This window comes from Siphateles boraxobius, unplaced genomic scaffold, assembly GCF_051911475.1.
Source record: "Siphateles boraxobius isolate OS27281-9 unplaced genomic scaffold, OSU_SipBor_1 66, whole genome shotgun sequence".
Classification (NCBI taxonomy): Eukaryota; Metazoa; Chordata; class Actinopteri; order Cypriniformes; family Leuciscidae; genus Siphateles; species Siphateles boraxobius.
The window spans coordinates 17,074,923-17,088,263 of NW_027509193.1; the positions used below are offsets into that span (position 1 = coordinate 17,074,923).

The window sequence follows — 13,341 nt, forward strand, 5'->3', positions numbered from 1 at the left end:
CATTCGTTAGTCTGGTTGTTTGATAAGAAAAAGATAAAATGTAGTTGCAATAAACGAGATAAGAATCCATACTCTTATTCTGCTGTGCGGAACTGAGAAAGAACTGCAGTTTGATCTTCGGCTGACAAATCAGAGGAAAGGGGCGTTTCATTCCCGCCCACATGTAGAAATTGAATATTCAAGCTGTTTATTTATTTTTCTACCTCAGAACGCAAAACTAAAAATCCAGCTGAATTCTTGTATTTCGTTTTAAAAAAAAAAAAGGAACGGTTTTCTCATTTTTCTACGTTCAATATTAAATAAAAAAACAACTGAACAAATTATACACTGTCACGTTACAGTTACAAAAAGTGGAGAGGAGGACTCAAGTGCAGCAACGGATGATTTATTAACAAAAGAAAACAAAACACAAAGCAAAAACCCACAAGGGGGAAAAACACAATAAATAAGACATTAAACAAAAACTGAACTTGAAGAACAAACACTGACTCTGAACACGAAGACCATCACACAGAAACTGGGAAAACATATGACAACGATCCGACAAAGACTGCAAACAAGAGGAGACTTAAAAAGGGAACAAATCAAGAGTGAACAAGTGGAAGAACTCAAACACTAATCAGGTAACAAGGGGGAGGGATCAAACAATAACAAGAGCACATGGCCCAACATAACAAAGACACCCAAGTGCAATACAAGACAGGACAGGACAGACACGTGACATACACGGATTTAGGGCAATGTGTTGATGCTGTTTTTCATCTTAGAATTATTTAAATACCCAAGATTTAACAAAACTATATTTCATACAAATATAGTTAAACAAATTTTCAAAATGTCCTTAATTATTATGCATTAATATGATGACTCATATTTTTGTGCTGTTTTCTGCCATAGCTCCCTCCCTAGCTATACTATAGACCTTATGTAGCCACGCCCCTTTTCAGCGCTGAGCTCGTTTTCTTTTGACTTCCGGTCTGTATTTTCACAGCGATCTTGCGTAGCTATGAATGAATGGCTCGTTTCCAAGGTCCATTTGTTAAGACATATGCTTTACAATGCTTATGATAAACATTACAATGCTCATGATAACTTTCGTTAACTCTACAATAAGTAAATCAACTTCACCAGCTAATTACTCCTGGACTCCGATGCCATAGAAATATACAGAGCGAACACAAAAACGGAAGTTCAAAGACAATATTCTAAAGATGGCGGCGCCTTCGTTTCTCTGGTGCATAAGGACTATACCATGTCTGCTAAATTACTAATGTAACTTTACAATACATAATAGTGATGAATACAGTTTTTTGACTGACAGTAGTAATGGTTTGCTGCCCAAATGCTAACAATTGCTAGCTTCCTATAGCTTTGGCCACATTTCCTCATCATCCTCAACTCCCTCACTTTGATTACTCTATTGGAAACTGTTTGGAAGAGGCGCTGAGCAGACTTGAACCGGATCGTACCGTTGCCAGTCAAGATTAACAATTTCATTATTTATTATTAATTTATGATTGAATGCTGAATTCGGAAATGATCACTTTGGTACATTGGGAAGGCAATACATTGGGAGGGCAATGATATAAAATAGTAATAATTAAAAACAAAAACACACACAGGGCAGCGGGCCAAATCATTTGCCAGTTCACAGGGAATTCTTTTAGTGCTCTCGATGGCCGATGGTCCATGACTACCGTGAACGATGCATTGAAATGTCTCATTAATATGTGGTGAAGAAAATCATGGTGCTGTGAGATCTGAGGACATGACATTATGAATAATGCATGTACACACTGAAGCTCTACACAGACAGAAGACAAACCTACATGCCCCCACCAGTGTCGCCTGGCATGAGAGGAGGGTTTAGAGATACTAGAAATCACAGAAACTTGAAACTTTAATATGTGTTTATGGCACACCACAAACACAAAATAAATTGTTTTTCAACTTATTGTGCAAGTGTTTGAAGTTAGCCTTCTGATGTTTTTGTGATCTAATCAGTTTTGGCATGTTTGTTTGTGCAGATCCCAAGATTTCCACTTTGACCCCTAATGGGCATCTGGATTTGGCACCTGCACCCAGCGCCAGAGTCTTGTACTCATCTGAAAGGCAGAGCTTTTCCTTGGGTTCCCGCAAGAGCAGCGTGAGCTCTCTGGGCAGGGCTAGCCTGGAGCAGACGACGCTGGTGAGCCATTGTGCATGCTGCAGTCAACCTGCCATTCATTACAGGGTCTAACTCACCCAGAGGGCACAAAAGCTATATCATACCACTCCAGCAATCCAAAACCCTTTTAAAAAGCACAAAGAACACAATAATTATCCATCGGCTCTGCATGTATTAGCATTTAGCAAACCATTAATAAGACACGTACTCAGCACTTAGAGAGCCGTCTCTACTTGTCTAGCTTGCATTATATTAGCATGCACACAGAGGGTCGTTGAGCGGGCACTCTAAGAGCTGAGAGCAACTTGTAAACTACATAATTATTTTTACAATGGCTTAAATAATAGCAGCCCTTGTGAGGAGGTTGGCTTTTTATAAGGGCTCTAACTGGTGGGGAATTAGCTAAGAATGAGTTGAAAGCATGGTTTGTTTGCATGTGCTGTCTTGTTTTAGCCAGATTCCCCAGGAATTATGTACCAGGTTACACCCAAAATACAGCCCACATTTTGGTGCTAGGTTGTGGAGGATGCAGTAGACTACCATGATCAGATAAACTTAAATGTACTTTACAGCATCAGCCTACCACTGCAATCCAAACACCAGGAGCCTCATGTATAAAACACAAAATTTTCAGATTTATAAAACCATGCATACTTCAGCACCTCTGCAAAATTCCCTTTATAAAACCTAGTCAAGATTGTGCATACATGCATCTCCTCCCCGAAATAACCATATATGGAGCTTACAACACCTAGTTAGGAGACAATAGGAAAATATTACATTACATTGCTAAAAATCATTCAGTATTCGTGATGCACTGAGTTTTAGAATATATATATATATATATTTTTTTTAATAAAAACATTTCAGAGAAGAGTTCTCAATCTCACTATTTTCCACTGGCCAAATAGTATTTTTTATTTGCTTTACACAAATCAAATGTATACAATTTTGCCTATAAGGTAAACATATATTTTAGGATGTTTATATATTGTTTAATGGAAACAGATAGGCCAGTGTATATTGCAGTGTAAATAATTGTCCGACTCAAAACCTCACTGGCAAAACATTTTTAGAAATTTCCATCAAATTCTATCATTCAAATACAATGATGTTTTTCATAATATTGGTAAGACCATGAGAATGGCTATCATTAGGCTACTCTGTCAGTGCACAACACCAACAAGGTGTTTTTTCACCGATGAAAACGAGACTATAACTAAATAAGAAACATGAATGACAAGAACTATGATGAAAATCTTTTGACATTTTCGTCAACAACGGAAATGTTTGGGCGGGACGATTTGGGAAGGGATCCAGTCAGAGCTGATGTCCTGCCTGGTAGATGCTCACGTTTGAATTGTAACATGCTGATCTACCCGACTGGACATAAGTTGGCACACACTTGCTGCATGTCTCATAAAACGTTCAAAGATGTAAACGTGTGGGAGAAAGAGAAGAGCAGACATATGGTTAAGTCTGAAAAAGCTTTATGATGCGAAAGAGAGCTAATGTATGGGGCATCGAATAAGTAAAAATAAAAATCGCTAGTTAAAGGGGCATTCGGAAACCCTAGCTATTTCTTCGCTGATTTCAACTTTTGTTGTCGCGTTGTTTTCTCAACGAGCTCCCCCTACAGCTTTGAGATGTATATTTCACAACAATGTCGGAAAAAAAACTCACTTGCGGCACCCTCCTCCCCCTTTCTACCACTGCTCATGTGCATTTGTAATTATCGGAGCCGGCCAACTTTATCGTGTGGAGCTGTGTCTACCGAGGTGGGTAATACATCATACACATTGAGGCGGCGTGTGCGTTTATGTCGAATTGCCAAAAAGCAGTTTGTGTTTCTCGCTCGTTCTCGCTTAACACGAGACTTCCTTTTTCTAATATACCGGGACGTTAATCTTCATGTTGCAAGGTTGGTTTTCCGCCTAGGAACGTTGGGGGGAGCGGGGAAAGTCACCATTCTCACCAGAACAGGTTATTAAACCATCCAAATGATTTCTAAACTGTTTTATTAAGCTGAAATATTTGCCGAATGCCCCTTTAATACCTCTAACAACGCTCAAAATAGCACCACATTAACACGGTAGCATAAGTGTACAGTCAGTTTAATAAGAAGATACTTTATAAAGACAGTACACTCGCATATATAGGCAGGAGCCATCTTTGGAAAACAGTCTCGACCAGTCGAACCACGAACGCCGTGCTACGTGCTGGTCGATAGTCACAGTTCAGCTCACGTAGCACGGCTTTCGTGGTTCGACTGGTCGAGACTGTTTTCCATGGATGGCTCCTGCCTATATACGCAAAGTGTACTGTCTTTATAAAGTATCTTCTTATTAAACTGACTGTACACTTACAAAGTTCTCAATGCTTCGGTTTGCAGGTAGAGATCCTCATTATGCTACCGTGTTTGTGTGGGGCTATTTTAAGCCTTGTTAGTGGTATTAACTAGCAATTTTTACTTTTTCGATGCCCCATACACTAGCGTTATAAGCGAAACTGTGGTTAAACTAAAACTAACGTTAAAACTCGGTACATTCGATTATCATGAAAACGCATCCCAGAGAACGGTCAACTCGGTACCCATGTGTTATTTAGCCCTAGGTTCATTTTTGGCCGGAATTGTCCTTTAATAATGATTCATCTATATTTATTTTATACAATAAATATGTCTGCTTGAAAGAATGAACAATGTTGTATTCAGGTTATTATAAAGAATGTATATATCATTCATTAAAAATACCATGTTCTTGTTTCTTTATGAGAAGTGGCTTTATTTAATTTTAAGATAAAGACATTTTATGTCACAGCAGTTAAATCTGTGTCTCGTATTGCATGTTTAAACCTTAATTTCATTCATATTTACAGGTTAATAGAGTTTTCTCCAGGAGTATATCATAAGTTTGGGAACTTTAGAGAAATGCTTAATTGATGCATTACAATTTAACTAAACCCATTAGATTCTTGTTGACTAAATCTTCTGTAGATATAGTCGACTAAAATCGTATGATATTTAGTCAACTAAAACTAGACTAAAACTAAAACAATTCATGACTAAAATATGACTGAAACTAAATAGCATTTTAGTCAATAAGGCTATGACCAAAACTAGATCAAAATTTGCTATCAATTTTAACACTGCATCAACAGCACACCTGCATGCAGTAGAGCTTGTACAGTACTGTCTCATCGAACTTATTCAAACTGGCCAATGGGCCGTTAGATCACAGAGCGAGTCTTTCGGTGTCTGTCATTCTACCATCTGTGTTGCTAAGCCATCTGCTTAGACAGAGTCAAGTGTGCATCATTGATCATTATTTGCGCAAAAATATTTTCTCAGAATATGAGTTCTGCTATTTAGAACACGATTTAAAGCAGATTTATCATGCACCAAGTAATCCTAGCTGTAGTTAAAACATGAAAACACTGCATGCCACAGGAAAAGTGTTAAAAGCATTGCATCCACTACGAATATTTCTATTCAAATTAATATAAAAAAATGTTGTAACCTCTGGATAATGATTTCATGAAATTTCAATCCTAAACTCCATTAATGAGAGTAGGGTATTTAATCTAAATTTGTATATCAAATGTAAAAGATAGTTTAAATCATTCTGTTTACTTCATAACTTTCCTCAGTTCAGTAAAAGAGTTTGTATGCATGGTCTAGTGTTCGTACATATTGTTTTTTATAAATCCCGATATCTGTGTGGAAAATGCGTACGCACATTTTTATGCTTATGTTGCGCATACACAACATTTATACATCAGGCCCCTGGACCTGAAGCCGTCTCTTTAAAACAGTGCACTTGACTTAATGGCATGTTTACCATTTTCTTCCTGTGGGCAGTAATAGCACAACATTAATTATGCCAAACAAATAACACTGAGTTTTGTGATTAATACTAAAATCTATAACCATGTTAATAGAATTTAGAATATTTATTTCTGGACAATCTACACACCTAAGGACAAGTCAGTCGGATTTCAAAATGCGAATAACTGTTAACTGTTGATAACATTTGATAACTGTTGCACCTCCACAGCTAGTTCCAGCTTGTCTCACCACCATTCACACTCGAAGAGCATCGGTGATGAGTAGCCTATATTCTCTGAATTGTCTATGACCTGGGTTTATCTAAAGCAAATTAGAAAAAAAACAAGGATGTGTGTCTCATGTTGTTCTAACCCCGTAAGACCTTCGTTCATCTTCGGAACACGAATTAAGATATTTTTGATGAAATCTGAGAGCTGGATCACTCCTCCATACTCCTCGGCTTCTTCAGGGAAGAAACTTTCCAGCCCCGAAAAGTCATTAAAGACATTGTTAAAATAGTCCAAGTGACTACTGTGGCTCAATCTTAAGTTTATCAAGCGGCGAGAATACTTATTGTACGCAAAAACAAACATAAATAACGACTTTATTTCAACTATTCATTTCCTTCTCTTTGGGCCTCTAGCCAGTTAAACTAGTGTAATTGTGTAGAGCTACGTCACACGTAGGCTCACTATTGGCCGACGCTGGTCATGTGTGTGATGCGTGTGACGTACAACAACAGAAGCGTACGCTATTAAACTAGTAACCTGACTCAAGGCCCAGAGAGAAGGAAAAGAATAGTTGAAATAAAGTCGTTATTTTTGGTGGGTTTTGCGCACAAAAAGTATTCTCGTCGCTTGATGAACTTAAGATTGAGCCACTGTAGTCACTTGGACTATTTTAACGATGTCTTTAATAACTTTTCGAGGCCGGCAAGTTCAATCCCTGAAGAAGCCTATGGAGGAGTATGGAGGAATCTTAATTCGTGTTCCGAAGATGAACGAAGGTCTTACGGGGTTGGAACAACATGAGGGTGAGTAAATACTGACAGAATTTTAATTTTTGGGTGAAATAACCCTTTAAATGTTTTGAAGTTTTCTATTTCAAATAAATGCTGTTCTTTTAAACTTTCTATCCATCAAAGGATCATGAAAAAAAGTTTAGCAGTTTCCATTGATAATAATAATAATAATAAATGTTTATTGAGCAGCACATTAGCATATTAGAATGATTTCTGAAGGATCATGTGACACTGAAGACTTGTGTAGGGGTGCTGAAAATTCAAATTTGCCATCACAGGAAGAAATTAAATTTTAAAAAAATTAAATATTTTTTACAATTGTAATAATATATCCGTCGCCATTATGTTGAGTATGTTTAGTTTATATGGACTTTTAGTTTTATCCTCATTCATCTCATGTGTTCCAATGTTCAGTTCCCGCCTCTCCTTGGTCGTCATGGTTTCTGTCATTATGAGTTCATGTGTATCAGCTTTGTATCGTTTATTACCATATCATTCGTTGGATTCACTAAAGTTTCCCCTTTACCGTCATTCAGTGTCCAGTCATGTCTATGTTAAGTGTGTGTTGTATCCTGTTCGCCTGTCAGTTAGATTATTGTTATTAAAACTTAGAGTTGGAACTCTATCTTTGTCTTCGTCTGCCTTCCTGGAACCACCCACGACAGATGACTGGACCTCCAAAATGGATTTAAGAGCTCGACTTATTTCGGTGGCTCAGGAGAACACAGATTTTCTGACCTTTGCTTCTAAATTCTGTCATCTTGCACTCACCAGCCCTTTCAGTGACAAAACCCTGAGGAACCTGTTCTGAAAATTGACCTCCCAGACACCTCTGGGCTTAACTGTAGGGAAACCGTCATTAGGTGTCTGGAGAGCGTCCGGCCCCAGTCCAGAGCACAGCCAGACCCAGAGCCCAAATCACCACCCTCGACCTCAGAGTATTCGTGTGAGCCACCCGCAGGCGGAGACTAGCGCCGGCCACGACGCGTTAGCAATAGCTCGAAGAGAAGGTGACAGAGCTGACCATCGCCCCGGAAGTGGAGCTTCATCGTGTGTCTGACCAGGTGTGTGAGCCCACGACATCAGCAGATGAGGGAGTAGTGAAGATGGACAAAGAGGACTGGCTGATAAACTTCAGTGAAGAGTTAGCGATTCCCACCCTATCCCACACGGTACCTTCATCTCTGTTTCTAGACAGCACTGTGAACTACAACTTTTACATTTCATCGATCCGGGGAGTCCCTGTAACGTCAAGCCACAGGTCGTGCATCCACCTGTAGCACCCGTGCGAGAGAATCCTGCGTCTCCGCCTCTGTTCTCTCCCCTCCATATCGACCTGTTGGCTCCATCTTGGCTCCTCACACCTGAGACCCTCGGCCTTGCGGTTTCACCAAGTTCCCTCATCCCCCCAGCTCCCCCTTGGTCAGTCTTCACTCTCATTCCGCCACGGACTTGCGGGTCGTCCTCTGTGCTCCGGCTGCTGCTTCCCTTCAAGTGGCCTTTGTTCTCCGTCACAAAGGCTCAACCTCAGTCCTTGGGTACTCTGGCTCCGCCTTCGACATTAGTCGCCTAGGCATTGCCTTGGTCTCCAGCGCCAGCGATGTTGCTCCTTTCCATCAGCTCTCCGTCTGCACCTATGGATCCATCGTCCTCATCTCCTGCTGTCGTCCCTCCAGCTGTCGTCAGCCACTACACCACATTGGCTCCTCCCTCCCTCGAGTCCGCCGTGGGCTGTCGCCACTGGTGAGCTCTGGGTCTGCGCCACCAGGCACACGTCATCTTCGCTGCTGGGTGTTAGTCATCATCTACCTACCACCATTCCTTCGCCATCTCCTCGTCCACCTCCAAAACCCCCTCAACCCCTCCTTTTGCTTTTTCTTCAATTACGGCACTAGGTGCACCTTGCACTACTGTTAGTATTATGTTCAGTGTGTTTAGTTTTCATGGACTTTGTTTATCCTCATTCATCTCATGTATCAGCTGTGTATCGTTTATTACTTTGTTTGTATTCACTAATTAAGTTTCCCCTTCACCGTCATTCAGTGGCCGGTTACGACTATATTAAGTGTGTGTGTTGCATCCTATTTGCCTGTCATTTTGATTGTTGTTATTAAAACTTTGTGTTGGTACTATATCTTCATTTTCATCTGCGTTCCTGCAACCACCCGTGACAATATCGCAATATTAGTGTTTTTACTGTATTTTTTATTTAAAACATTCAGCCTCGTTTTACGCCTTACTCCCTGAGTAGTTTTTTGTAAGCAAAAACTCTCGTAGTGTGAGCTTTCATAAATCACGGTGTGGGGGGGTTCATATATTGATATATGAACTTGTGTTCTATGTATCTTAGTGTCCGGGGCGAGCCTCTCTGTACCACAATTGGGGACGGCCTGCACGACCCGGTATATGGAGTCGCAGGTCAAGTTGGAACAGCTTGGGTCGATCCTCTAGATGCCTGGGGATGGGGGGTGGAGGTAGTTTACGAGTTCGTAGCCCTCACTCTCGTCCCGCTGAGCAGGAGTCCCTGCTGTCTCCTCCGCCCCCTCCTCTGCATCCGCTTCTACTGTCTAGACACTTCGTCCCACGCAGAGAGCGACGGGCTCTCTCTTTGGAGCTTCCGGAGCTGCTGCAGGTACCCGGACCGGCCCTGCCTCCTCTGCACCCCCGGCAACGCAAGAAGAGCTTCTCTGGGGGTCTGGGAAGCGTTGGAGAGCACCAGGACTGTAATGGAAAGACACCATCAGTCCAACCACAAATCATCAATGAAGTCTACCCTCAGGTCAATACACGCAAGGATAGGGAGGATCTGGACGATGAGCTGGATTATGTAAGTGCCCAATAAACCTAGTAATGGTTTTAAGGGATAGTTCATCTATAAATAAAAAGTGTCATTATGTTCCAAACCCATTTGAATTTGGACCAAAAAAGTTGAATGTCCTGGGTGCTCTTATCCTTGCAGTGAAAGTGAATGGGGACGGATGCTGCCAATGATTACATGTCATATTCCAAGTCTTCTAAATCCATATGAGAGTTTGGGTGAGAATAGCAACTTAAATGTTGATCTGTATTCTGAGCAAAGCTAATTTATACTACTGTTCGTATAGTAATTAATATTTTTATTCAGCAAAGATGCATTAATTTGGTCAAAAGTGACAGTAAACACATTTATATTGTTCCAAAATATGTCTATTTCAAATAAATTATGTTCTTTTCAAACTTTCTATTTATCAAAGAGTACTGAAAAAATGCATCACTGTTTCGCACAAAAATAGTAAGCTGCACAACTTTTTTCAACATTGATAATAATAATACGTTTTATTTATAAAGCGCTTTTCCAAAGCTCAAGGTCACTGTACAAGAAGATTTAGTATGCATCACATAGTACATATATACAAATCTACAGAAACAAAACAGCCGAACACTAAACAGGGAAGGGTTGGAAATACTGTGAGAAAAGATGCAGTCTTGGTAATAGAACTTATATGAGATTGAAATGTAAGCGACGAATCAAATGTTACACCCAGATCTTTAACAGTATGAGACAGTAATAAAGAAATGTTTCTTGATTAACTAGATCAACATATTAGGCTCCGTTTACACCTGGTATTTAGATGTGTTTTGCCTGATCGGATCACAAGTAGATGAGGGAGATGCATTCCCGTTCACACGTTTTAATCTGTCTCTTTTGTCCTTTTTTAAACACTTTTGTTCGTATTTATTTAAGAGGAGGGTCTATGGGTGGCTAAATGTATGGGCTTTTTCAGATATTTCGATCTAATATATAGATTGCTTCCGATAATGAAACTTGCTTCCAATAATGTTTATGCATAATAGGCGGAGACTATGTGTTCTTTTGTGGCTGTTTGAATGCATTCGACCACATGAACGTTTACACTACGAAAGCAATCTGTTCAAATGCATTTTCAACTACCTCTGGAAGTGGTCGAAAATGGACAAGCTCAATACATTTTAGACCTATTTAATGCTGTCTACTTGTAATCTTAATACCAGGTGTAAACAGGTCCTTAGAATGATTTCTGAAGGGTCATGTTATGTGACACTAAAGACTGGAGTATTTTCTGTTAAAAATGCAGCTTTGTCATCACAGAAATAAACTTTTGAACAGTAGTGTATTGTTTTAGACGACTGGAATTATGCTTTTTGTATTATTTTTTTTGTCATTTATGGAGCTCAAGAAATTGGTGTTCCATGGAACAAAGAGATTTGAGAAAAATGAGAGTTGTCTTTTAAACTGTAATGTTGGATTATCTGAGAATTCTGGAGAGGAGTTAGGATTGTCCCTGTAGAAAAGAAGAAAAAAAAAGCTTCTGTACACATAAATTAGCAGATCCAATTGTCCATACAATCAACTACACAATGAAAATCACCCAATTATTATCTGTTGAGGAGGAACGCTAACAGATGGCTGTAGGATTTTAGATTTTAATTTACAGCCAGACTCTCTTGTTTTGTAAGCAATTAAGAGTAACATGGCAGCACCAAGGGGACATGAAACATTGGAAAGCTCCGTTTCATAACTGCTTCAACTAACTAATGCGTTTCCAAGAAAGTTCTCCCACCCTGAATCCTGCAGAATTAATCTCAGTCCTCATCTTTGCCAACAAATTTTCAACTAAATGCTTTTTCTGTCGGCAGAGTTTATGTTTCCGAATCCAGAAGATGATGGAGGTGTACAGACCAGACTGGTGTGAGACCAGAGACGACTGGTCCGTCTTCCTCTTCTCACCTCAAAACAAGTCAGTCCTTTTACTGTCTACTCTCTTTCGATACATAATAGCCATGAACACTCTTCTTAAGAGCTGTCAGTAGCTGTTTCACCTACTGACCTTATTCACAAACAACTTATTTCAGTAGTTTTACATGTTATGTCGTAATCATGACATGCAAAGTGTTCTCAGTTCATTTCCAATGAAAAAGAAACCGATAAAAAGACACATAGTTTTGCTTTTTTAGCTGCCATGTGATTGACCCATCATCTGATTATGGTGTTGTTTTTATTATACTTGGCATTTAACTTTTATGTGGTCAAAAATACTGCAGCTAAACTTGTCACTAATAATAAATAAATGCCATTGTATAAATGTGGGGTACTGTTTGAGTGTTGATGAAAAGCTTATAAATAATGAAATGATAAAAATGTCAAATTAAAATAAATAATTTAAAAATAAAAACAATCAAATAATACGGTTACTATAAAAAAAATATTATTGGCTTACATTATTTACCTGAATATGTTGTGTGCCATTAACCAACATCAAAACAAATTTGTTTTTAAATTATTGAAAAAATAGCAAAATCTCACAAGTCAAATAAATACATATTCTAGGTCAAAGGGGTTTGGCTGACAAAAAAAAGGATACTTGGCTTACAGTAATGTTGTTGCACTTGTGCATGCCTCATCATAAGCAAAACCCGTTGGCAATCGCGTACCTTCGTCCCCTCTTACACATTAAAAATTAATCATGGGTTGTGTCAGGTAAGAATGTTGTCAGTCTAAGCTAAATTTGAGAATGCAGCTGGATGTTGTCTTTCAAGGAGCCTGATCTCATTATAACACAAAAAAGATTAGAAGTTTCTCCACGCCCAAGAACAGGTTGAAATTAAGCAGATAAAAGGAAGCTTGTGTCACAGGTTGTTTCCTATAGTGCCACTGATTTGATCTCTTTAAGTAATACAGAGGGAAAGATGCCTGCACACCTCTTCTTCTCTCCTGACGGTAACTCGGCCAGCAGTTATTCTGCAATTCTTGCCTGAATCAATAGCACTGATGGGCTGCCAGCTCTTTAGAGGGTGGCTTGATTAGGATATTGATCGGTGTCAGAGAGATAGGAGCCGATTATTCCCACCCTCTGCCTGTCAGTCTGTTTTCTCCAAACAGTCTACTCTTTGAATGTCCATCTAAAGTTTGTTCTGCAATGGAAAAATTGAGATATTTGACTGTTCCAACTCTTAGTGAGCTACAACGAGCTCCATGAAAAAATAAATCCAAGATGTCAGATGAAGTGAGAATCATATTACACTACTGTACCATTCAAAAGTTTGGGGTCAGTAAGATTTTATTTTATTATTATTATTATAATTGTAGTTATTTTTTTTTATTTTTTTTTTTTAAGAAATGTATACTTTTATCCAGCAAGAATTCATTAGATTGATAAAATAAAATAAAAAAGTTACAAATGAAATGTCGACCCAGGATGATGTGTAGGACTGTGAAGCTTTGGGGGTTTTGATGCACTCGATCTACTCCATCTATGTTTTGATCATCGTTCTGAATCCTATCCAGACGTAGTCTGACAAAAACGTGAT

General features: G+C 39.2%; 1 protein-coding gene across 5 annotated transcripts in view; it reads left to right on the forward strand.

Annotated features, from left to right (window-relative positions):
• Window positions 1-13,341, forward strand: part of cacna1ia (calcium voltage-gated channel subunit alpha1 Ia) — a 142,411-nt gene that overhangs the window by 59,119 nt on the left and 69,951 nt on the right. For 4 of the 5 annotated variants that reach the window (XM_077212522.1, XM_077212524.1, XM_077212523.1 and 1 more), the window contains exons 14-16: window positions 2,028-2,188; window positions 9,365-9,841; window positions 11,671-11,771. In XM_077212522.1, coding sequence (XP_077068637.1) covers window positions 2,028-2,188; window positions 9,365-9,841; window positions 11,671-11,771 — 739 coding nt within the window. The remainder of the gene's footprint in view (window positions 1-2,027; window positions 2,189-9,364; window positions 9,842-11,670; window positions 11,772-13,341) is intronic. The other variant, XM_077212526.1, reaches the window with a different exon arrangement.